This window comes from Monocercomonoides exilis, assembly GCF_001643675.1.
Source record: "Monocercomonoides exilis strain PA203 chromosome Unknown scaffold21-1407046, whole genome shotgun sequence".
Lineage (NCBI taxonomy): Eukaryota > Preaxostyla > Oxymonadida > Polymastigidae > Monocercomonoides > Monocercomonoides exilis.
In genome coordinates, this window is record NW_027150566.1 from 89,387 (window position 1) to 114,147 (window position 24,761).

The 24,761-nt window shown below is 39.9% G+C and overlaps 4 protein-coding genes across 4 annotated transcripts; 3 read left to right on the forward strand and 1 right to left on the reverse strand.

Annotated features, from left to right (window-relative positions):
• The first annotated feature begins 72 nt into the window (after nucleotides 1-72).
• Nucleotides 73-6,495, forward strand: MONOS_13555 (putative Set1/Ash2 histone methyltransferase complex subunit ASH2). Its single transcript, XM_067866268.1, has one exon. It carries the CDS (start codon nucleotides 207-209, stop codon nucleotides 6,342-6,344), a length of 6,138 nt encoding a protein of 2,045 aa, XP_067727682.1. The 5' UTR covers nucleotides 73-206; the 3' UTR covers nucleotides 6,345-6,495.
• Nucleotides 6,496-6,601: 106 nt separating this feature from the next.
• On the forward strand, nucleotides 6,602-12,470 carry MONOS_13554 (putative Protein kinase RNA-like endoplasmic reticulum kinase-like B (PERK-like B)). The gene is made up of 8 exons (XM_067866267.1): nucleotides 6,602-6,724; nucleotides 6,781-6,925; nucleotides 6,984-7,116; nucleotides 7,186-7,559; nucleotides 7,667-8,275; nucleotides 8,355-11,534; nucleotides 11,631-11,774; nucleotides 11,930-12,470. Exons 1-8 carry the CDS (start codon nucleotides 6,694-6,696, stop codon nucleotides 12,150-12,152), a joined length of 4,839 nt encoding a protein of 1,612 aa, XP_067727683.1. The 5' UTR covers nucleotides 6,602-6,693; the 3' UTR covers nucleotides 12,153-12,470.
• Nucleotides 12,471-12,664: 194 nt separating this feature from the next.
• Nucleotides 12,665-15,583, reverse strand: MONOS_13553 (uncharacterized protein; the record flags this gene model as incomplete). The annotated part of the gene is made up of 6 exons (XM_067866266.1): nucleotides 12,665-13,097; nucleotides 13,233-13,326; nucleotides 13,484-14,228; nucleotides 14,501-14,931; nucleotides 15,247-15,326; nucleotides 15,390-15,583. 6 exons carry the CDS (start codon nucleotides 15,581-15,583, stop codon nucleotides 12,665-12,667), a joined length of 1,977 nt encoding a protein of 658 aa, XP_067727684.1.
• Nucleotides 15,584-16,179: 596 nt separating this feature from the next.
• Nucleotides 16,180-17,373, forward strand: MONOS_13552 (putative DDE superfamily endonuclease; the record flags this gene model as incomplete). Its single annotated transcript, XM_067866265.1, has 1 exon — nucleotides 16,180-17,373. The coding sequence occupies one exon, from the start codon at nucleotides 16,180-16,182 to the stop codon at nucleotides 17,371-17,373; it is 1,194 nt and encodes a 397-aa protein (XP_067727685.1).
• Between the last annotated feature and the right edge of the window lie 7,388 nt (nucleotides 17,374-24,761).

A 24,761-nucleotide genomic window follows, 5' to 3' on the forward strand; every position in this document is an offset into this window, starting at 1 on the left:
TTCCATCAATATTCATAATTTTCTAAAAGAAAAATATTTTTTTTAGAAAATATTGATCAATTTTCCCTTTTTATGATATATTTATATTTCAATTATCAAAAGCAATAAAATACCCAAAGAGATAAAAGCGTTTCAAAATTATTTCAGCATTTTCATTACTAATTAAAAGCGAATACGCGATTGATACAACTTAAGTTGATAAAATAATGCAAGGACAGCAATCCTCTTATGTATCTTCTCATTTTTCAAAAACCTCTACTTCACCAACTCCAAAGCAAAATACAGCGAATGACCCGCAACAAGGAATGCATTTTATATCAAGAATGCCTTCTTCTGTAAATAGTGTCCCTCAAATGCCTTCATTTTCAGGTTCAAATCCACAACAAATACCATATCAAGGGGGATTTTTTCCCCATTTCGACTCTCAGTTAATTGGAAGGACTCAACAACAATCTTCAACCCAGCAACAAATTCATTTGGATCCGTCTGGTGCAGTTGCTCAAAATCCTTATCAACAAATTCCTTCTGCATTTCCTCCCGTTCCTTCGTCAATTCATCCACAATCACAGCAGCAATTTATTCCGTCATCTATGCAAGTTGTCATGTCTCAGGCACCCTCGAGGACACATCCTCTTTTGGCTCAATCAACACCTTTCCCTCCACTTCCCGGAGATTCATCCTCATCAGGAAAATCCATGACTGGATCACCAGGATCACTAAGTATTATGTCAACTCCTTCTGGCGGTTCATCGTCTGTGTCTTATCTTTTACCACCATCACAAGCTTCATCAAGCACATATTCAATGAAAAGATCAACTGTGCCAATTATTGGTTCTGCTCCGCAAAAAGGTAAACGCGGAAGGAAACCTTCAAAAGACAAGTCTCTTGATAGTCAGCATTTGAAAAGTTTGCAAAGAGAAGCAAGGCAGAAGGAGAAATTGGCACAATCAGGAAAAAAGAGCAAAAATATAATTGTTAACACTGCTATTGAATCGGATTTGGTAACAGGCGGAAGCAGCAGCTATGCTCCTTTCAGTTCAAATTATTATTCTCCACAGGCATCTTCTCTTTCAGGTGCTCCTTTTGCAGCAGCAGCACCACCAGCTGGAGGAGTGGAAAATACAACAATGGAGAAAGAACCAAGTTTTGGCACAAATCAGATCAAGTTTGAGGACAATTCGATGTTGGACAACTATGTTGGGATGGACATCAGCTTTGGAGATGCAAAGAAGAAGAAAAAGAAGAAGAAAAGGAAGAAAGACGCAGATGACAGGCTGTTTAGCGGAGATGAGATGGAAACAGAAGATCAATACAATGAATACGAAGAGCAGGGGGAAGCAGGGAAGAAGGGAATGGAAGAGCTCAAAGACAATTGGATGGAAGAAGAGGATGAGGACGAGGAAGAGAGCAACAGAGCTGGAGGAAATGGAGGAGAATTCAACAGCGCTGAAGGAGGAAATAAGCAAAGTGATGGAAAGGAAGGCGATGCTTCATTAAAAGCTGATAATGGAAACAGTTATGATTCCGAAAAAGACGACCCGTTTTCTTCATCAGACGACGACGAAGAAGAAAGCAAAGCAGCATTTTCTGAGCAGAATAAAAGTGATGCATTTGGCATGGGTGAAGTTAAGAATGAGGTCAAAAGCGAAGGAGAAAGAGAGATTTGGGCAGGAGAGAATGGAAATATGCACAAAAGTGACAGAACAATCGAAGGAGGAGGCAGAGGATACAACGAAGAATACAACAGAAGTGAAGATGGAATTATACACAACGGAATGACTGGGGAAGGAGAAGGAGAAGGAGAAGGGGAAGGGGAAGAAAGAGAGGATGATGGAGAAGGAGATGGAGAAGGAGATGGAGAAGGAGATGGAGAAGGAGACGGTGAAGGTGAAGGTGATGGAGATGCTTATGCTGATGGTGATGGAGAAGCCGATGGCGATGGAGATTATGATGGATTCAACGACGAAAGCTCAGCAACAGGAAGAGCAATTTCGAAGAAGTCTGTTTCGAAGAGGGAGTTAATGTCGTTGCAGATGGACAACTTGAGACATGGCTCGTTGACGATGAAGATAAAGACAGAGAAGGAGAGAGAGAAGGAGAAGGAGAAGGAAGAGAAAGAAAGAGAGAGGGAGGTGCTGGAGCTGGAGAGGAGGCAAAGAGAGTGGGGGCTGATTGGAGTGGGAGAAGACGGCGAGTGGGACGAGAACTTGAAGCAGATTCTGTTCAGCAAAGACGCCGAAGAAGTGGCGAAGAAAAGGCGGGTGCAGATGCGGAGGCTGAAGGAGTATATGTCGCAGCAGCGCAAGAACAGAGGGAGGAAGGGGGTGAAATCGGCAAAGGCAGACGACACGCCAACAGGAGTGGTGATCAACGACTTGGATGTGACGAAGACGGGGGTGTATCTGCTGGACAGGAGAATTCGGGTGTCTTTTTCGTCGAAGGCGGCGGCAGGGTTTGTGCCGATGTATCCAAAAGAGGAAGGGAAGAGCGAAAGCACTGGGAGTCATTTGGCAGCGGATGAGAGAGAAGAAGAAGAGGAGGAAAGAAAAGAGGGTGGAGAAGAAAGCGAGAAAGAAGATAGCATCAACAAGGAAGCAACTGCAACCTCTTCATCTTCTTCATCCAGCACATCAGACACATCATCATCATCATCATCTTCTTCTTCTTCATCTTCGGTGGATGAGCCATTTTCTCCTCCAATTTCACCCTTTTTGTTCTCCGCGCCAACAACACCAGACATCCTCCAAAGCGAATCAAAACAGCAAGACGAAGAGTTAGAGATGCTTCTGTCTCCCACTCCATCACCCGGATTTTCTTCATCTTCTTTTTCAATTACGCCTTCATCCACCACCACCACCTCCTCTTCGTCATCCTCTTCGTCATCCTCTTCTTCGCTCCTCCAAGTTCATCTTCCCTTTTCTCCCTCAAAAATTCCCTATCGTCTTTCTCCTCCTCCTCTCCCTCTGCGCACAGTTCGCTCTTTCTCTGAGATGCTTACAGGACCCTCTTCATTCTATTCCTCTTCCTTTGGCCCATCCACTTCTTATTCCTCCTCCTCCTCTTCTTCATCTTCTTCTTCCTCTTCCTCTTCCTCCTCTTCAGATGGCGCCTTGTTCCGCAGCAGTGTCCAACAACCCCTGTCACCCACAATTGTTACCAAAGAGACATTTTCCAATGCTGAACGCTCGCTCATCGAACTCGACGACCAAAGAAGAGATTATGTTGGCCCAGTTGCCGCGTCGTATGTGTGGTCGTCGGAGAATGTGACAGTCAAGAGCGACGGGATGACTGTTGCTGGTGCTGTCGAAGGGTATGTCACAGTCAGCGCCACACACGCCGTGAGAGAGGGCACATGGTTCTTTGAGGCGACTCTGCTGTCTGACACAGAGCCCATTTGGAGCACTCCATCGGAAGAGGAGAGCGATGTGAGGGCACACAGCACATCCAACTTGGTTCCTGCGAGGCCGAAGCTGAAGTCGACGTATCTGCCATACCAGAGACTGGTCTCATCGCTGCCTCCTCCGCAAATACCTGCATCCTTTGAACACAACACAAGCACTCCTTTGACACAACAGCAGTCTTCTCAATCAAATCAATCAAGTCAATCAAATCAAACAAACAAATCATCACAATCATCTCAGCAATTGAATAATCTCACTGTCCCAGCACAGCCGACGCTGTCAACACCAGTCTATGGTCCATTGACAGGAGCAGTTGGAAACATTCCACATGTGCGAATAGGGTGGGCGATGCATGAGTCATCAAAAGAGACACCGCTGGGGACAGACAGATTTAGCTATGGATTGGATGACCTGAATGGGATGGTGATGCACTTGGGACAGGCAACGCCTCCGCTGAATGTGACAGGAAGGAAGAAGACGAAGGAGGAGGAAGAGAAGGAGAAGAAAGAGAAGGAGTTGGACAAACAGAAAAATGAACATAAGGAATTGAGTACCAAAGAAAGTGATCAAAGTTCAAAAGAAACAGATAAATCGACAAACATCAAAGTTGAGGCAAACGAAGTTGATTCGAGCAACAAGCAGCAGAAGAATGAGCCATTCATAAAAGAAGAAGAGCAGACACACCCAATCAGCCTATCAGCCAACATTTCACAGGCCATGTCTCCTGTGAAGCCTTTCTCGTTCTCTTCCTTCTTCAACGACACGAAGAAGCCTTCGTGTGAAGGGTTCATCAAAGTCGATGCCAACTCCCCTCTTTCCTGGGGCGAAGAGCAGTATGGCTTCAGATGGGACGATACCCTGCCAGCCTCTCCCTTTGAGTACCATTACTCGCCCCGCCCACTCGGTGCAGGGGATGTCATCGGCTGTCTCATCCACCTTCCGCCTGCCTCGTCGACTGTGTCTGCACGCGAAGTGGAGCTGTCTGAGTCTTTCCTGCTGCTCATCGAGGCACACAAGAACCTCGCCCTGTCGATGAAGAGGCCAACTGTACCTCTTCCTGGCAGCTTCATTGCGTATTTTCTGAATGGGAAGCCACTCGGCATCGCTGCTGTGGACATCGAGCGAGGCGACTATCGGCCTTCCATCTCTCTTTTTGGCAAGGCAAAGGCGATGTTCAACTTCGGCCCGCATTTCAGATATCCTCTTCCACAGCCCATTCAGATGCACACTCTGTTGGGACTGGAGAAGAACTTGCCTGTTTTTGTGCCTGAGAAGATGCTGAATGCACACAGCACTACTGCTGCTAATTCATCTGTGTATGCATCAACGCATTCAATTGGCAACACATATGGATCATCAACATCAACAACATCCTCTTCCTCTTCATCATCTTCATCTTCATCATCCTCTCCCTCTCCTCCTGAAGGATATCGCCAGATCACTCTGCCAGCCAGTGCCTTCTTCCCTCCACAGCTTCTGCCAGAAGAGAGAAGTGAGCCTTTGTTTAGGAAGAAGCTGCTGCAGATGATTGAGCAGAGGAAGACGATCATTCGGCCGCTACTGACGAAGAAGAAGAAGAAAGAATATCATCCGAGCAATTGCGATGATTATGACAGGTTTGACTACACTGCATTTGACATGTCAAACAAAAAATGGCTGAAGAAGGATGACACGAAAGGATGTGGGTGTTGTGGTGGATGCTGTGCGAATGAGAATGTAATGAAGGAGAATAACAATGGAGTGAATAATTCATGTGGGCACATCTCTTCCTCATCAGATGCTCTTGTCTCAATTCGTCACTTACCATCAAAATACAACTTTAATCAGCCATCTTTTTCATTGTGCCATCCAAAAGCATCAGCGAAGAATGCAAAATGCACAAATTTCTTTTCTCTGTTGCCATCTGCACAGACTATGCAGCGTCCATTGAGCGTGCCTCATCTTCTTCCCATCGTCAACTTTGACATGGAACGAGGATGCTTCATCAACAATCCACTTTCTTCAACTTATTCATCATCATCATCATCTTCTTCTTCTTCTTCTTCTCTTATTCCCTCCAAACACAGCAACACCCACCCCACTTCGCCCCCTCCACTTCGCTCTCTCCTCTTCCCCTCAGACAATCCTTATCCTTCTGGTGTTGCCCCGTCTCTCTTGTTTGAGCACCGCCGCAGCTGCTACTGCTGCACCACCACCATCCAGCCAGAGCCCAATCCAGCACCCGACTTCCCCTCTTCTCTCTTCATCCATCGGCATCTGAAGAATCTGAAGTGCGAATGCGAAATGTGCCTCGAAATAGAAGACACTGCCTCACATGCAGCTGCTGCAGAGTCTGGTGTGATCCGCCCGCCGCTCAGCAGAAAGTTCCCATTTGATGCTGTGATTGGTAGTGGAGACAACAAAAATCATCCATCATCATCATCATCATCATCTTCTTCTTCTTCTTATTCATTATCAACCACATCATCTACTTATCCAAATGGATTGTCTCTCTTTCGCTCTTTCGAGTCCTCCCATCCTGTTGAGTGCACGTTCCCGCCAGACACGAAGGTTCCGATGCCTCCTCACCCACTCCAGTCAGAAGACACCCTCATTTTGCTCTCTCTCCACTACCACCGACCTCTGCTTCCTTCTTCATTCGCCTGGAAGTCGTCGCATTTGATGCGAAAAGTGCCTCAAAAGAGAGTGGCAGAGGTTGTCATCACCCGTATCGAAGAGGTGCCTGACCAGAAGACAGAAGAATTCCCCATTCAGGGCAAAGACGGGAAGGGGCTGAGGAAGATAGCAACATCTCCTTCGCAAATAAAGTCCATTCGGAATTTGGGGAAGCCCTCGCAAGCAGAAGCAGAGCTGTTTGATTCAGACAACGAGGCTGAAAGCGATACAGGAGAAGAAGACGACATGCCCAGCCCGTTCTGCCCGGTCATCATTTCTCGTGTGTGAGAGCGGATTTATGTAATCTCCAAAGCTTTTTATCTCAGCTGAGCTTTCATGCAATTCAATTATTTAATCATTTCTTACCACATCACAAACTTTGTTTTTTTTGTAATAATATTCATTAATACGGAATAATCTTTTCAGAATAAGCAATGAATTTCATGCGATGATTTTTTATTTTCATAATACTAAGATTCTTTTATTAGTGGGTTGAAAATTTGATTCGTGAATTTTGAATTAAAAACAAAAATTTCAATGCCCATAAATCAAAACATTATTTTGATAAATAGTCTTTTGTGCTTGATAAAAAGGACATTTTAACTTTTTGTTTTCCAATTGAACTGTATATATTAAAATGGATCGATATATCAGGCAAAAAGTTGTTGGTTTGCTTTATATGATTTTTACATTATTATTCATAATAATTTAATTGTCAATAAAGGACGAGGAAGCTTTGGAGCAGCAGTACTCGTTAAACACAAAGGAAATGGAAGATTATATATCATGAAAGAGATTAATATTTCACAATTATCAAAGAAAGAGAAAGAAGAATCAATTAATGAAATTCGCATTTTGTCAAAACTTAGGTAAAACGCAAAAAGTTATTATCTTTATATATAGCTTATTTGTTGTTTGTTTTTTCAGACATCCTAACATTGTTTCATACCGAGAATCTTTTGTTGAAAAAGGATTGTTATGTATTTTGATGGATTATTGCGATTCTGGAGACTTATATCAACGTTGCCAAAAACAACGTGGAGTCCTAATGAAAGAAGATGTATGCAAAGATATTTATGTATTTCAAAAAGCTAATATTTCAAAATGATTATTTATTTTTTAATTTTAGGATATTCTTTTGTATTTCGTTCAAATTTGCTTAGCATTAAAGCATGTTCATGACCGAAAGATTCTTCACAGAGATCTTAAAACACAAAACATTTTCTTAACTGCTCAAAATGTTGTGAAATTAGGTGATTTTGGTATTGCTCGAATGTTAAACTCAACAGGAGAAATGGCAAAAACCGCAATTGGAACACCATATTATCTATCTCCAGAAATCTGTGAAGACCGTCCATATGATGCAAAATCTGATATTTGGTCGCTTGGCTGTGTTTTGTATGAACTTACAACTTTAAAACACGCATTCGATGCAAACAACATGAAGGGGCTTGTGATGAAGATTTTGAGAGGTTCTTATCCTCCAATTTCTCCACAGTACAGGCATGATAATTCTTTATCATTTATTTTTTTAAAAATCGATATTGAATTATTTACAATCGTTCATTTTTCAAATATAATTTTTAATGTGCATTACACTCATGCAACAGTGCTGATCTTCGTAACCTGATTGCATCAATGCTTAACAAAAACCCTCGCCAGCGTCCGACAATCAACAACATTCTGAAGCTGCCCATTATGCAGAAGCGTATCAACATGTTCCTGTCAGCTACGCTGGTGTCTGAAGAGTTCTCACACACCATCATGCACGGCATCCGCCTCAAAGACGAAGCTGAACCATTCAACCCAGCTGAAACAGGCGCCCTTCCCGATGCACGTTCTGCCCTCCCCAATTTCGGCATCCCTGTCAAAAAGGCTTCTCTTCAGCCACCATCCCATCCAACCTCATCTGCCCCCTCTCCTTCAGCCCCTTCCCACACCCCTGCACTCCCTGGCCCCAAATACATGGTGCCTGCCACACGCCCCACGGCTGCCCCGAGCAGCTCAGCCATTCCAGGCGGCAGAGGCATCGCAGCTGGTGTCAACGGGGCTGCCCCGTCCTCAGCCATCCAAAGAGGACCTTCGCCTGCTCCCCCACTCAGACCAGCCTCAGCAGCGCACTCACAAAATGAGAGAGCGCCTTCGCCAGCTGCGCAGCATCCAGCATATGTTGTTGGGCCAAGTGGAAGAAGATACGCAAACAAAGAGGAAATGGAGAGGTGTGAATAAACAGTAAAATTGGACATAGATAATTTTATATTATTTATTTATTGATTTTTTTATTAATTTGAATAAAAGAATTGAGAAGCTGATTCGAGATAGGGAACTTGCACAGAAAGCTGCCGATGAAGAGCGGGCGAAGGTGAGACAGGCAGAAAAAGAGGCAGCGCTTGCGAGAGAAAGGCAGAGGGCATCAGAACTTGCGAGAAGGCAACAAGAAGCAGCAGCAGCCGCAGCAGAAGCGTTGAAGCAGCGGATGGAGCGTCTGAAGCGGCAGGAGGAAGAGAAAGAGAGAGAAAGGCAGAGGTACCTGGCACAGCTGGAGGCAGAGCGAAGAGAGCGAGCGTCGCGTGCAGCAGAGATGGAGGAGAAGCGGCAGAGGGAGAAGAGAGAGAGAGAAGAGAGAGAGAGGAAGATCAGAGAAGACGCGAGAAGGAACTTTCTGGAGATGCAAGCAGCAGCCCAGCGGAACAAGATGCGGGCCATTGCTGATTTGGGAATCGAAAGAGCGCCAACAGATAACAGAGGAAGCGACTCGGCACGTGATTACAATGCAGCTCCTTCTTCTGTCTACGGTGCCCCAAAGAAAACATCCTCACCGCCTTCTCAGCGCCCTTCTTCTGCACATTCATACCCTGCACGTCGCTCTTCTCCCTCTTCCTCCTCTTCCTCCTCTTCTTCCTCATCTCGCAGTTCTCCCCCTCGTTCTGCCCCTCAGCGTTCATCCACTCCTCCTGTCTCTTCGTCCAATGCAGGCGGCGGAGGAGCGCCAATTGTTGGCTTCGGACTCGGTGGCGGGCTTTCGATGCCGTCGCATCCGCATCCGAAGAAGACAGCCCCAAAAACATCAGCAAAAAGAACAGCGCCGTCGACTGCCTCAAAACCAACCAGCATTTCCCACCGGCCTTCTTCTGCAGGCAGACCATCTGCCCCGCTGAGACCAAAATCTGCTTCAAAAATAGCAGCAGCTTCGTCGTCGTCTTCTTCTGCCAAGTCAACAAAATCTGTCACTCCACCTGTTCGTCGCCCGCCTGCCACTGCTGTCCCTTCATCGTCTTCTTCCTTGTCTCATGCAACGCCTTCCTCTCAGCCGAAACAGAGGCCGAAGACGATGGCGACGGAGAATGCAGCGAAGAAGGACATTCATGTTGTGCCAGCGCTGCCAGACAACACGATCGGAAGGGAAATAGCAGCAGACAGAAAGCAGAAGAGACAAGAACTGGAAGACAAAATGAACAAACTGGTGGAGCAGATGAAGCAGCAGCAGCTCGATGCAAACAAGTCTCCCCACAAATCTCCCGCAAAATCACCTGCCCATTCGCCAAAGGCAGTGTCGTCTGCTCCAAACGAGCCCAATCTGCCGTGGGAAGAGACATCCAGTGACGCTGCACGTGAAGCAGCCATCGCAGCGAACTTGGCGCGATTGGGACTCGCCCCCAACCAGCCAGTTGCTTCCAACCCGTCAGCGCCACACGGCGCAGGCCTGGCGACGAAGATTGGGGTGCATGTGGATGAGTCGCAGCGGCAGGAGTGGGAGAAGGCGTTTGAAGAGGAGGAGAGGAAGGCAGCACAGCTGGAGAAGGAGAAGGCGAAGGAGGCACAGATGGAGGCTATTATGGGACTGGTGGGTAAAGGCGGGGCAGGAAGAGGAGGAAAAAGCAAAGTTGGAGTGGAAGTGAGTGGAAGAGGCGGCAAAAGAGTTGGACAGAACTACAAACAGGATCATGCGCTGATGAAGGCAGAGCCAGCGAAGGAGAAGAACGATGTGTCGAAGATCAAAGCGCAACTGCTGGGGAAAGGAGGCAATGGGCAAGATGACTCAGATGAGCTGCATGGAATCAAGAGAGTGAGAAGAGGAGGGATGGAGGAGCACATCAAGAGACTGCACGACATGCGGAGGAAGGAGTTTGAGAAGGCAATGGGCGGAGCAGGTGTGCTGTCGGCAGAGCAGCAGAGAGAGGAAGAGGAGAGGAGGAAGGAAATGGAAGCTGAGAAGCCGTGGAAGAAGAAGAAGAAGAGTGGAGAAGGAGAAGCAAACGATGCAAAGGCAGAGTGGAAACAGAAGGAAGCAGAAGAGAAAAAGAAGAAAGACGAAGAAGAAGCAGAGCGGAAGAAAGAAGTGGAAGAGGCCAAGAAAAGAGCAAAAGAGAAAGCAGAAAAGGAAAGGAAAGAGCTGAGAGAGATGATGGCAAAGCAGAGAAAGGAGCTGATGAAGCAGAAGAAGGAAGAGAACAAAGCAGACTCAAAAACCGAAGTGAAAACAGAAGGAGGCGGCATTCAGATGGTTGAAGGAGTGTTTGTGCCGGCGTATCGCAGTCTGCTGCCGGCAAAAGGGAAGACGCCTCTTCAGCCGCAGCAGCAGGAGGACAGCAACCACACCGATGCTGCTGAGCCAGCTGCTGTCATTCCAACCTCTTCGCCTCCTTCTGCCTCTGCAAAGAAGACATCGATTGCAATGAAAATGCCACCTCTTCCGCCTTCCCGTTTTGCGCCTATTCCTTCCAATTCAGCTGCTGCCTCGCCGTCTGGCACGCCATTCACTTCTGTGTTTGATGGTGAGAATGCACACGGCAAGAAGCAGCAGACGTTTGGAACAGGAGTTGAGTGGAAGAAGGCAGATTCAGATGAAAACGAGCAGATGAAGGATGAAGACAGCAAGAGAAGCAGAGAAGAAGAAGAAGATGATGATGATGATGATGATGAAGAGAATTCAAACACAGAACACAGTGAAAGTGTAAAGAAAAGCGATAGAAAAGAAGAAAGAGAAGAAGAAAGCGACGACGATGATGAGAAAGAGGAAGATGAAGATGACTCCTCGTCGGATGAAGATGTGGAGCTTGTTGTGTTCAAAGACAGCGCCGACGAAGAAGAAGACGAAGATGTTCATGCAGCCAGAGAGTTCAACGATATGCTGGCTGATCTTCAGGATGTGCTGGCTACAGAAGACAACAAAGATGCTGATGAGAGCGAAGGAGAAGAGGATTCGGACAAAAGCGAAAGAAGCAGCAGAGGAGAGGACGACGACGAAGACAGCGAAGAGAACGACGATGAAGTCGTCTCAGTCAAAATGTATGGCACACTCGGAACAGTCTGCGAAGAAGATGAAGATGAGAATGAGAGCAGCGAAGGCAAATCAGCTGGGGTCAATAGAAACAAAGAGGAGAAAGCATCTAGTTCTTCTTCACCTTCATCATCAAGCACAGCATCTCCTCCTCCTCAGAGAAAAAGGAGAAGTTGGAACAAAGGCATTAAGAGCAAGTATGACACTGCTTATTAAACAATCTGTTTCATTCATTCATATTTTTTTTCATTCAATTTCTTTTTGTTTTGCACCAATTTTGTGCTTTTTCTTAGTGCTCCTTTGGACAAGCCATCCACACAGAAGTTTCATGAGTTGGGGCAGACACTTCATCTGCCAGGCGTTTCAGCGGTGGATTCGCTTTGCTATCGTATTGAAAGCCTTCGAGTGCATTGCGAGCAAATTGTTGATGTTGAAAAGTATGAAATGGAATTGATGAAATTGACTTTGATATGAAAAATATTCATTCATGAACATTTTTTATGACCTTTTCCTTTTCATTTTTCTAATTTCTTTCTCTCTCATTGCTTTCTCTTCTTTTTACTTACAATCTTATTCATTTGAAAACTCTCAGGTTTGTTCTGCTGTACCGCTCGATGAAAGAGCTTCTGGAAGACGAAGAAGGCGAAGGCGAAATGTCAGTGGAAGAGGCGCGGAGTGTGATGGGAGTCGATTCATCAGCCGAAGGGCAGCCAAACGAAGAGGACATACTCAGGCTAATCACTTTGATCAACCAGCTTCTTTACTGCGAGGAGAGGCTGGACGAAATGCACTCGAGAGACGAAGAAGAGCTGTAGAATGTGGATGCCGAAGAAGTTGGATGCTCTTTTATGACTTCTTTTATTTCATCATCATGGCTTTCTTGACAAGGCTTTCAAAGGACATTTTCTATGTTTTGTATTCAATTATCTTTTATGTTGTACCAATATTCCATAAATCACTTGTGGAATATTTGAAGCACTTGTTTTGCTTTCTTGAAAAACTTGTTTTTCTCTTTCGAATTGCTCAAAAATTCATCCTTTCCCTCAACACGTCGCCTTTTATCATCTCATTCCTTTCATTTCTCAGCAACATCTTTTTTGCACGTCACCCAAATATTGCAGATTCAACATCTCTTTCTTGTATTTTATGTCATACGCTGCAGAATTCTTGAGACAAAACCACAAAAAACAAACACGTGAAAATAAACAAAATTATTTATAACAGAAAAAATCTTGATAAACGTAAAAAAAGAATGAAACGAAAAAAGAATACTAAATATCTATTTAAAACGAAAAGACCAAAAATAAGTGATAAGATGAATTTCTAATTATTCAACATTTTCTATTCCCGCATCATCCTCATCCAACGGAGGAAATGCCAAGCAATGCTGGTCGGAATCTCTGAGAAGCAAGAAAGGCTTCAAAAATCTTCTTTCCTCTTCATCCCTTGCTTCACTCTCAAGTGATGCATCCTCCATTTCCTTCTCGTCTGTGCCATCTTCTGAGTCTGTCTGTCTTTTCCCCTTTGCCTTGTTCCCTGCTTCTTCTGAGTGCACACCCCATCTGAGGCTCCTGATTGTGAAGTGTGGGTGTGGCGGAGCAACACAGCTGATGCCGTTCTTCGAGTAGAGGTAGAGCACAGACGGTGCAGCAGGCGATGTGGAATAGGAAAACTGTGCTTGTGAAGGAGGAGAGGCAGTGCAGAAGGCAAGAACAGAGGGATATTCAAACGAGCCTGAAGTGTTTTTATAGCAAGGACACCTAAATAAATATGAATAAAATGAAAGGGAAAAGAAAATGTATTTTTTATTTTATTTTTTGAAATTTGAGAAAGAAAAACAAAATTGTTTCAAAAGTACATGCAAAAAAAGGATGAGGAAAATAAAGAAGACAAACCATTGGATGTCTTTGATGTACTTGCTGGTGATGATGAGGGCACACAACGTGAGTGAAGAGACATCCCAAATCCAAATGCAATGAGGCGAAGATTCTGATTGATCACAATAAAATGCAATATTTAAATAAAAAAAAGAAAGAAAGAAAGAAAAAGTGGTTTCATAAATGCAAAGAAAATTATGAATAAACAATTGGGGAAAAAAAATTGAATTTCACAAATAATAAGTGGATAAAATTTGCAAAAAACAAACCAGAAACGGAAGCCAGAAACTGACCCGAAGATGACCATTCCAACATCTTCACGCCACTCTTCATCAGTGGAGGCACTGAAGAAGCAGAAGACGATGAAGACGAGAAAGAAAGTGAAGATGCAGATGAGGTGGAAGAGGTAGAGGAGAATGAAGAAGAAGATGATGATGAAGTGCCTTTTGATGAGGAAGAAGCAAAAGAAGAAGAAGACGGAAGAGAAAGAAGAGAAGACAAGGCAGATGAGCTGTATGACGAAGAGGCAGAAGGAAACATCTTCGTCAGGCAGAGCACAGCCGACGGAGGATATTGCGACTGCTTCTCCTGAGATGCAGAAGATGAGGAAAAAGAAGAAGAGACAGAAGAGAAATGGGAAGAAAGGCAGGCTGAAGTGCTTTGTGGGTGAGTGAACACAACATTCTTCATTTGCTCTGCTTTTGTGCGCGAAAGATCTCCGTCGCTTTTTTTCTTCGCTGCGTTTTCGGCTGTTTTGCTGCCTTCGCTTTTTGCTGCAGAGCTGTCAGCTTTCAAAGAAACGAGCGTAAAAGACGACGGAACAGAAGGTGACGGAGGGTTTTCTTTGAAGATGAGTGTGAGTGGCGTCAGTTGTGACAGCAGCGGAGTGGCAGGGCTCTGAGTGGATGAAGTGAAAGGAAAGGAAGATTGCGAAGGAAGTGTCAGTGGAATCGTCGGGAGATGGACGAAGCCGTCGAAGGGAAGAGAAAACGGAAGCAGTTGGATGAGACGAACCTGCACGAAACAAGAACAAGTACATTTAAATAAAATAATAATAAAGGATAAAATAAAATAAAAAATAATAATTATTAAATTCAGTTTAAGTTCAGAATCAACTGTAAAATTGCACAAATTGACTGAAAAATAACTTTAAATAGCTCACGAAAATGAAGCACAAAGCCAAAATACGAAAATGACCAAAAGGAAGTTTATATAAACTTATTACACATAAAATAACATTCACATCAAATAGAGTTCACTGACAACTGAATAAACACAAAGCATACAACATCATCAAAGCCACCAATGGCAATCAAAGAGCTTTGCTTATTGTTGGACCTTCGCACAAGCCTTGTGGAGAACGAAGGAGAAATAACCAAAGATGACTGCACAGAAGATTGTTGTGGCTGAGTTTGAGTGCTGGCTCCAAGTGGAAGTGAAGATGTTGGAGAAACAGAACGTTCATGTGATTGTGACATGCCATGCGAAGAAAATGGAATGGGAGGAGAAACAACAACGGATTGAAGCGACAAAGGCAACGCTGAAGAGGGAAATTGGCTGTACAGTTTCCCGTCCAAAGTATAGAAGAGCATTTTACCTTCCAAAACAGAATCTGATACTCCAATCACATATGAAGGTTGAGCAAATGATTGATCACCAGAAGAAAAGTCAGATAACGAATTGGAAATGGTAATTCCAGATGCATCAACTGTATCAACTGGAAATGTCTTTAAGTTTTGTTCATCAAATAGAATGAAACACAACATTTATGAAAAAAAATAAAAAAACCAAACACGAATCAAATTCCAATCACTTGCAGAAATTATATTCACAAAATCTCTGCTTTTCCTTCGCTCAAGAATAAATAGGAATGCTCCATCTTCGCTGAACGCGAAACTTCCTTTTGAATGTTTGGGGTATTTTATTGAAAATATTGAAGAATCAGTCAGCGAATATATGGTAGCTTTAAGCTGAAGGTGAGAAAAAGAAATTAAATGTCGAGAATCTGGAGTCCACAGAATTCTCGAGCAACCTAAAGCACCAAAGTCCAATTCACATCTCCATTGAGGTTCAAGAAGAGAAAAAAGTTGCGCCATTCCCCGTTTTTTATTGCTTTGGAATTGAAAAGCATTATAAAAATACGAATTAATGCGCTTTTAAAAACACAAATCATACCAGCAACAAACTAATGACGAATCAGGAGACCATTTGATTTGTTCAATTTTGAAACTTACAGTAAACTGACCAACAACAAACAAGGATTTTGCATTTCTCAAAGTTATGCCTTGAGAACTAATAGAGCATATATAAAGACCATTGGGAGATATTTTTGATGACGAACTATGAGGAAAAGGAAAAGAGAAATCCATATTTTGAGAATTTAATAATGGGAGAAAACTTAAGCAAATTCAAATATTTTGGAAAACAAAGCAATTCACTTGCAAATAAATAAAAGATAAAACAGAAATGTTATTTAATTGAAAATCAAAGCAATTTATTGGTATCAATTTCTTGAACATGAATCAAAAAAATTTTTTTTCATTCCCAAAAAGGTTTGCATTCCTTTGCATATTTGGAAATTTTTTCCTTTACCAAAACTTTTTTTGAAGATGAATTTGTTGGAACCAAAAATGATTATTCGTCATCTTCCTATCACATGAGTTTGCAGATCAGCGACGTTGCATTTGTGCTATAAACATGAAAGGATAACACTGTGCATCATATATCCATTTATAGTTAGTGTTAATAATGGTGGACACTTTCAATAACCGTGGACAATGAATATTATTGTGGGTTTGGCCTTTTTTTTTGGTTTTTGCCGTTTCAAAAATTATCAGTTATTGCAATGAAAAAAGTTATTTTATAACCATTTGATGTGTTAAAATAAAAAGTTAGAATATTCAAAAACGTAAACTTTATGGGAACAAACTACAAGAATAAAAGGTTTGATCGATTGAAACTTTTAATGATAGAAAATTCATCGAAAAAAAGAACTTATGAATCTTCTGTTGATTTCTCAACAGTTCACGACAAAATAATACAGATTTTCAGTCCAAACACAGCCGATACAGTTTACAACGACATATCTAATGCATCACCTTCTGATAACTTTGAATTAGTGAAATCTTTGCATTCATCAATTTCAATTCATTCACCAGCCAAAGATTCGTGTCGCACGATAGCGTTTATTACTCCTTTTGGAAAAACAAGAGTTGATTCAATATTGAATACTCCTCTTGAACAGAAATCAAAGCAAAAAGGCAAACCTTTGTCGATTGATGCTAAAGAAGAAGAAAAACTTGTCAAGCTTTGTATTCAAAAATATGATGAAGGAGATCCATTTACGCAACGGACATTTCTTGATTATGTGAATCAAACTTATGAAAAAACTTTAACATACAACTACAGTCGCTATTTCCTGAAAAGGTATCAGTCTAATCTTGATGAGCAAATTGCAACTCCATTGGAAAGCAAACGGTATGTTGTTACACAAGACAGTGGATTAGAATACAAAAATAAATTGACACAAAAACTTGATGGAATTAGAGCAGAGCTAATATTCTGTATGGACGAGACAGGCGTCCAAGAGTTTGTTGATTCGAAAAAAAGAAGAGTGATATGTCCAAAAGAAATTGTTAAGGGAAGTGCAAAATTCAAGGTTAATCGAGACAACAGATTAGTATCTGTTATTGGTTGTATCCCATTAATTGGATTTTCCGTAAAACCGATGCTGCTGATCAAAAGACAAACAATTGATGAAGATACATACTCAAAACTTATTTTAGGACTCGATTTGGAAATTAGATCATCTCCCAAAGGTTACAGTACATCTATAGCATTTGTCCATTGGATCAACGATTGCTTTATACCTCACATAAATAAAATAAAGACAAATATCAACGAAAAAACTCTATTACTGGCTGATGGTCATTCATCCCATTCCTCGCAAGAAGCAAATGACTTATTATTGAGCAATAATATTGATTTGTTTTTTATTCCTCCACATTCTTCACATTTATTATCTCCTTTAGATCTTACCACTTTTTCCATTTTTAAAAGAGAAATTCGAAGATTATCAACAATCGTGCCTTCAACAACTCAAGCAAAGCTGGTTGACAACATAGTGCGAAGCTATCAAACGGCTACAGTTCCATATTGAAATCGAGCAGGATTTCTTAGAGCAGGAATATCTATAAAACGAGTTAATTCCACTTTTGCTGGTGAATTGAACAAAGATCATATCGATAAACAAATTAATCAAATGAATTCAGGAGACAAACAAAGGATTTAACAATTGAAAAGCCTATAATAATGAATTACGAAAATTTGGATTCATGGATATCTGAAAATGCAGAGATGCTTTCCAAAGCATTAAAGAAAAAACGAATCAAAATTGGATCTGATAAAGATTTGTCATTCACGAGAAAAAGAGAAGATCAATCAAATTCAAAGCATGTTATTATGAAACGAAAGTACAGCAAAAAAAACAAGTCGAAAAAAGATAACACGGAGAGAATGGGAAAGATTGAAAGCAACAGAAAAAAAATCAAATTCAATGAGCAAAGAGGTTACATTCGCCCTTTCGATGACACTAAGTTGCTAAGAAAAAAAAGAAAGGCTTACGAATACACATGTGAGAATAGCTGCAGATATAAAAGCCAATGCCTATTTCAGACAAACGATTTCACCGCCATATGTGCAAACCAAACAGAAACAGAGATTGATGATAACGATTGTGAACACTGCAATGACAACGATATGAACATCAATTTGGAATTGATAGACAATGATGAGACAGAAAATTGTGAAGGTGATGATGATCTTGATCAGAAGGATAATGAAAAAAGCAATTCTGAGCGGCATAGGTCTAAATTGTACCAGTAGTGAATATGATATAATTTGATGAATATTTGAAATATTATTGATTGTCATAATTAATTAACACTGTACTATCAAAAAAATTTCAAAAATCTTTTATTAAAAAATAAAACAAAAATATATGATCAAACCCATAAAAACACTTTTATTTTTTCATTTTTTATTTTAACAAACGTATTGTGACAGTTAAATTGTTAATAACCGAATTAATGTTCACATAAAATAAATTTCTTCGTATTTCAATGATTTTATTTCATAAATTTGCTTTTCGTTGGTTGTGATCAAATTATATTAGAAGAATGATGCATGCTTGATAATTAGAAGTTTTTTACAGAGAACTTAATTATAAATGAAGAAAAATAATTAATTAGGTGAGAATGGGGTGGATCGAAGACAACAGGAGAAAGCGACTCGTGCACTGATGGAAAATCGAGTGGCGGGGCTATTTTCATGTACAGCAAGGGAAATGGAGAACTATCTGTTTCACATTGTCTGTTTAATAACTGTTTTTCATTCAGTTGTGGAGGTGGAATTATGTGCCTATCAATTGATTTTGTGGATATCGAAAATAATGTGTTCAACGCCTGTACAGCACAAAATCAATATGGAGGAGGATTATATGTGAATTGAATTTCTACGTGTGCTCAGATCAGAGGATGTGAATTCCAGAATTGAAAAGCAAATAGCTATGGAGGTGTTCTTAATCTTAATAATTTTAACGTTTCAGGAATAGGATGCATTGAAGCAGAAAATGAAGGAGGAGAGAGTGCATGTGTATTCGACTGCATTTTCACTTCATGCTCACTTTCTGGATCAAATGGAGGAGGCCTGTATTGGGCTACTGTTCCTTATCAATTCAAAATGAGGAGCATTCAGTTTATCTCCTGTACAGCTTCGTCACAAGGTGGGGGAATGAGACTGGATCCAAATCAAGCAACAGGGCTAGTTGATAGGTGCTATTGTTATTTCCTTTTCTTTCATGAATGTAAATGCTCTGCTAATATTCCATATGGGCATGATTTAGAATTTGCAGATTATGACAATGTTTTTTTGAGCACAGGAAATCCGTTCAAATAATGCTCCACCACAAACACAGATGAACAGAGGGCGTGCTGTGCATACAATTATACGGGAAGCAACTGGTCTGTTCAGCACACGGAAAAGAAGGATTAGCTGAAGAGAGGGATTCTCAACCGATTTGTCGCAGTGAGCGGATAGCAGCACAGACCAGTTGTGCGAAACGGATGAGATTACTGCATTCCATGCCATTGACATTGCAGTCAATTGGAGTAGAACACAGACAAGTTAAGTGGTTTCTCTGTTGGAAGGGAATCATTGCAATGAAGAGACAGCAACAATTAATTTTGGATTTATGAAGATTTCTGTTTTGGGGAAAGGGAAGGAAGTAAGTGTGATTGGGACGAATTCACTTTCTTCATCTTCAAAAACGCTGTTCAGTGTGGCAAGCGGGCAGCAAGCGGTAGGGCATGTGGGAATTGATCACTACGCGACAAGAGATTCTTCACCGAGCGTATTTGTGGTGCCTGTGGAGAGCGAGGCTCTTTCTCCGGAGGATGTTTTGATCTCGTAGAGTGTTTGTGGAGAATGTGTGACATGTTCATCTGTGTTTATGACATTCTTCTCATGGCTAAAGATGGTTGATGTCGAGATAAAAAATATGAAAGCGAATCGACCTCTGTTCACTGAACTATCATCAACAGAATCAATATCAGGAGAAAGTCTTCTGGAAATTTGACAATACGAAATGTGAATCGGACAACAGGAGATGAAGTGGTGATGGCAAAGAGGATAAAGAGAGGAGAGACATTTATGGTGTGGAATACAACAATTGAAGGATGTGAGTGTGCGAATGGGAATGGAGTGGGAATAAAAGCTGAGTTGACTTCTTCAACAAGCCAAGTTCGCATTGGATATCATTTTCGAAAGACGGAGTGATATTGAATTCTTGTAAGAAAATATTTCTAAATATAAATGAAGACTTTTTCAAATTGTCTTGATATTTCACATGTTATTCAATGCATTCTTTTCAAACTTTGCAATTTGAATATTTAAAGAAAATATAAAACAATATTCTGATTTGTTCTTTTCTTTAAAAAGAAGATGAAATGAAAAAAACAACAAAACAATAAATGCAGTTAATAATCAAAACATAGCTCAAATACATTCATAAAATAAAAAAATGAAAAAATGAAAGAATTTTTATGGGTTTGATCAAAAATTTTTGTTTGCTTTTTGAATTAAAAATTTATGAAATTTTTTTGATAGTACAGTGTTAATTAATTATGACAATCAATAATATTTCAAATATTCATCAAATTATATCATATTCACTACTGGTACAATTTAGACCTATGCCTTCTGAGCCTAGTGATGAATGCAAATGCACTGTATATCACACAAGAAGCATTCGAATTCAAAAATACTCCAATATCTATCAAAATGACCTTGAATCATCTGAGGATGACATTTGATAAATAAAAGTTATGCAAGAAGACTGCAATAACAATATATCATCTTCATAAGATATTAGAAATTACCAACAAATAAAATCATTAAACATTGAAGCCATGTTCATTGACAGAAATCAAAATCATTTAGAATTCATTAAACAGTTATTTATAGAAATTAATGTTAGTGTGCTCTTCACAGTATAGTTTAATTATGATTATAATTTTACACTTTTTTCTTCAAGAGTTTTCTTTCCTTTTCTCTAATTTCCCATATAAATATTTTATATACATTGTCACAGATGCTTCTGACAGATAAATAAAGTGCAAAGGGAAGGCCAAAAAACAAAATGAGCAACGACTATAGTTTGATTCATTTTTTGAACTGATTGACTAAAGAAACTTCGAGAAAAGCATTGATTAACACAAACTGAGGAAAACGGATTTAAGTGAAGCAGGTTTGTCAAGAAATCAAAACAAATTTCGTTAAAGATATAAAAATTTTTAATTATTTGTTTTTCATATTTTTTTGTTTTATTGACGTCAGATATTGATTTGTGAGAGTTATATAATAACAGAATAAAGCTGATGACTATTTCATAGTAAAAACAAGCTCGTTAATAACATGCTGATGCAGGAAATTTTGAGTTGTTGATGATTTGAAGAATAAAATGACGAAATAGTTGATTTTGTTATGGAATATTATGGAAAAGAAAAATTGAGCTCAATTTACACCAAAGTATTGATTGTCTCTGAGACGGAAAAATATCATAAGGAAAGTCCTGTTGCTTTGGGAAAAAACCCGAAAAAGATGATGAGGCAATAATTTATAGAGAAGAAATTTCAAATTGCAGCTCCGGAAAATAATAGTGAACAACTTTTGATTGAAGCTGGACTTCTTTTGAAAGATGGAAATTTTGAATGAAAAAGAGGAAGAATACGTGAAGAAAATGAGATAGAGGTCGAATAGGAAGAGGATGCAGAAAGAGTGGTTGAAATGATGATAGCACCAGCGGAAGATCGAAAATTCACGTCGAAGAAAATGAAGAAATGAAAAAACAAATTGTGCATTTTTTTAAAGAATAAAAAATATAAGAAGAAGAAGAATAATTGATTGAGTGTTTGAATGAAAAATGGAATGAAGAAAAAACTTCACAGAAGATTAGATACATGTTCCGCATTTTTGACCAATTAAGAAAATTCAGAAGAAGTCTTCCATTCGCATTGCCGCTTCGCAGTTGTCACGAAGTTAATTGGAAATGAAAAAGCGTTTGAAGAAGAAAAAAGACGAAGATGAAAGCGAAGGTGTAAAAGAAAATGGAAATATGAAAATAAAAGATGGGAGAATCAAAACAAATACAACCTCTTTTTATGATCATTTTGATTCTCTGTTTCCCAAAATTATTTATCAGCTTCACGTTCACATTTTCCAGTCTCACACGCTTCTTCTTCGTCGTCCTCTTTTTTTCATTCATCTTTATCAGCACTGAACTCTTCACAATCATCACATAATTACTCTCCTCTCAAATCTTCAAACATGCAACTTTCATTTTGATGATATGCTTCATATCTCTTCTTTTTTATTATAATCACTTCTTCTATTTCTCTTCATCTTCGTCATTCTTCTTCTTTCCTGTATTCTTTCATATTGTTTATCACTCATCATTGATAATTACGAAGTGCAACTTCACTAACTGTTTTCAAAAATCTTCCAAATAGTGCTACCTCTTCCACAAACGAAAGCTTCAGGAAATCCACACATTATTTTATGTTTCTTCACACATTCGGTCAATGCGTTTACATTTCAGACTGTTCATTATTGAAATAAATCAATATTCGATGCTTTCTGTTTTGCATTAAGTGAAAACTTGTAACATTCTATCGAAGTTCAAGTTGAGATTTTCAGCTTCTTCATTTGTTTTGCGCATGTTGGAAAGAACACAAGCCTTTTATAATGAAGTGAGGAAGTGAACTCTTCTGTTTTCGATGAAGAGAAGGAAAATCCACTTTTTCAATTGACAAAATCTCACTGACTCTGAACTCTTCAAACGAGTCAATGAAAAGAAAGACGAAGAGGAAAATGAAGAATTTGAAGATGATGTTTATTTAGAAGGAAAGAAAGATGAAGGCTGGAAAGTGGAACTGTTATTGAATGAAACTCAGTAGAAAGACCATTCGGATTTGCGTTCACTTCCGAAGCGATCTTGATTGAATGAAAATGAAAAATGATGTAGACATTGAATTGATAGCTGCAGAGTGGAAATTGCGTTTGGCTTCAAAGATTTACAATGCGTTGTCACCGGAAGCTAATCGTTCAGTGAATTGTTGAATCTATAAGAAGTTCATTCTCCGAAGGAAGAAACTGTTTTGGTCAAGTTGCATATAAGATGTTACCGAAATGATTACTCAACAGATATATAGACTGTTGCTAAAGAAGAAGAAAAAGCAACCAATGAATATTTATATTGAGTCGAAGACATTTCAAGTTACGGAGCAAGAATTGATGCATTCTGTGTTTATTGGAGCTGATTCATCTCATTCTCTTATTTTTAGTGGAAAGATTTGACTGAGAATCTGTAGCTTTTGTTATTGAAGTTGTTATATAACTGTGGATAAAGATGATTCTGAGTTGAACAATCAGCTTTTATTATCACTTTCTTTCGATGAACTCGATTTCAAAGACTGCTTTGTGATGATATTCCGAAAAGAATAAGCAACGGAGAAATAAAAGGAAGAAATGAGTTGATCTCTGAGAGTTGCAGATGAAGTTTCCATAAAATAGTGCAATAAATTCTGCCTTCAATTCCTTTTGTGTGTAAATGACTGATTATAAGAGTTGATCTTCAGCAGCATCCGAAAAGGCAAACATTAATACAGGTCTGGATATTTTTTTATTGAATTGCTTTGTTTCGAATGATATTTCTGAAAGCAAAATGAAGGAACATTCTGTTCATCCGCTTTTTATTGACTTTTGATTTGTTTCAACTTTTCAAGATCTCCTTGAAATTCTTTGATCGTTTTGAACTTTTTTCTATCCAATTCAAAAAGAATTCAAGTTTTTTATTGTGTGATATTCATTCTTTCGATTTATCATGTATGAGTTATCTGAGTAACTTTGGTTCTTTTTATTGATATGCAAAATGTTTTATTAATTTTCTTTTGTTTTCTTTTTTTGATTATCTTTTCCCATTATATTTTTCATTTTTTATTGTTGATCAATGCTTTGTTTCTTCCACAACTTTAGCTCAACTCCCTCTTCCGTCTCGTTCCTCTATCAGTTATTTACCGCAATACGAGTGAATGAAACAACTGTTATTGTTTAGGCGTTAATTCATATGTCATTCCGAAATGGAAACTGTAACACTTGCACAACGGATAGAGCTCTCTGTTCAAGCGGAACAAAGAAGGCGCAAGTGAAGTATTTGCAAGGCGGTCCTGTTTTGTCGCTGCAATCAACAAAATAACCAGTGACAAAAAGTGGGAAAGAGACAAAGTGAAAGATAAACGCTGAGAGATAAATTTTCACAGTGAGCTTTCCTTTCACTTTCTTTTTTTTGGGCTCTATTGAAGACTAAAACAATGAAGAAGGATCTTGAAATATGGAACGCAAGTGAATGGAAGGAGTTGGCTCAGTTGGGCGTTTGTGGATGTTTAGTTTTTTATAAAGAGAAAAGCAGACAAAATTGAAGAGACAGAGGAAGAAGAAGAAATTGCGAATGCGGTGGATGGATAGGGAACTGTTTGACACTGCAACTGAAAAATTGTCAAATTGATTGAGATTGAAGACGACTGCACATATTTCTCAGATTACATTGAGATCTCTTCAATATTACGTTCTGCCTATTAATATGTTCGTTGTTGTTATTGATGAGCTGATTTCTACGTGTGCCAGCTGTGATTTAGTGCAAGTGTTTTTTTACGGACGTAATATGGAGGGTGATAAGGAATAAGCTGGAATACCATCGGAGACAATTGAAAAACATAAAGACAATCCAAATAAGTATATTTGATCCATTTATCAGAGGGAATTTTGCACGCACAATATAAGATCACAGAGGGAGCAAAAGCAGAAGAAAACTCATTTGAAGGGAAAAGAATAGACAAAGAAGACGAAAAATAAGAATGAGTTGGAAAAGATGTGTGAGAGGAAAGAGTATGAAGAGAGTGTGATTAAAAAAGACGTGAGAATGAAAATGGGAAA

Bases quoted from the DNA above. Each gene is read 5' to 3' on its own strand.
- MONOS_13555 (XM_067866268.1), top strand. From the start codon at position 207: ATGCAAGGACAGCAATCCTCTTATGTATCTTCTCATTTTTCAAAAACC.
- MONOS_13554 (XM_067866267.1), top strand. From the start codon at position 6,694: ATGGATCGATATATCAGGCAAAAAGTTGTTG. The intron at 8,276-8,354 runs GTGTGAATAAAC...TTTGAATAAAAG, and splicing joins AACAAAGAGGAAATGGAGAG to AATTGAGAAGCTGATTCGAG. The intron at 11,775-11,929 runs GTATGAAATGGA...GAAAACTCTCAG, and splicing joins CAAATTGTTGATGTTGAAAA to GTTTGTTCTGCTGTACCGCT.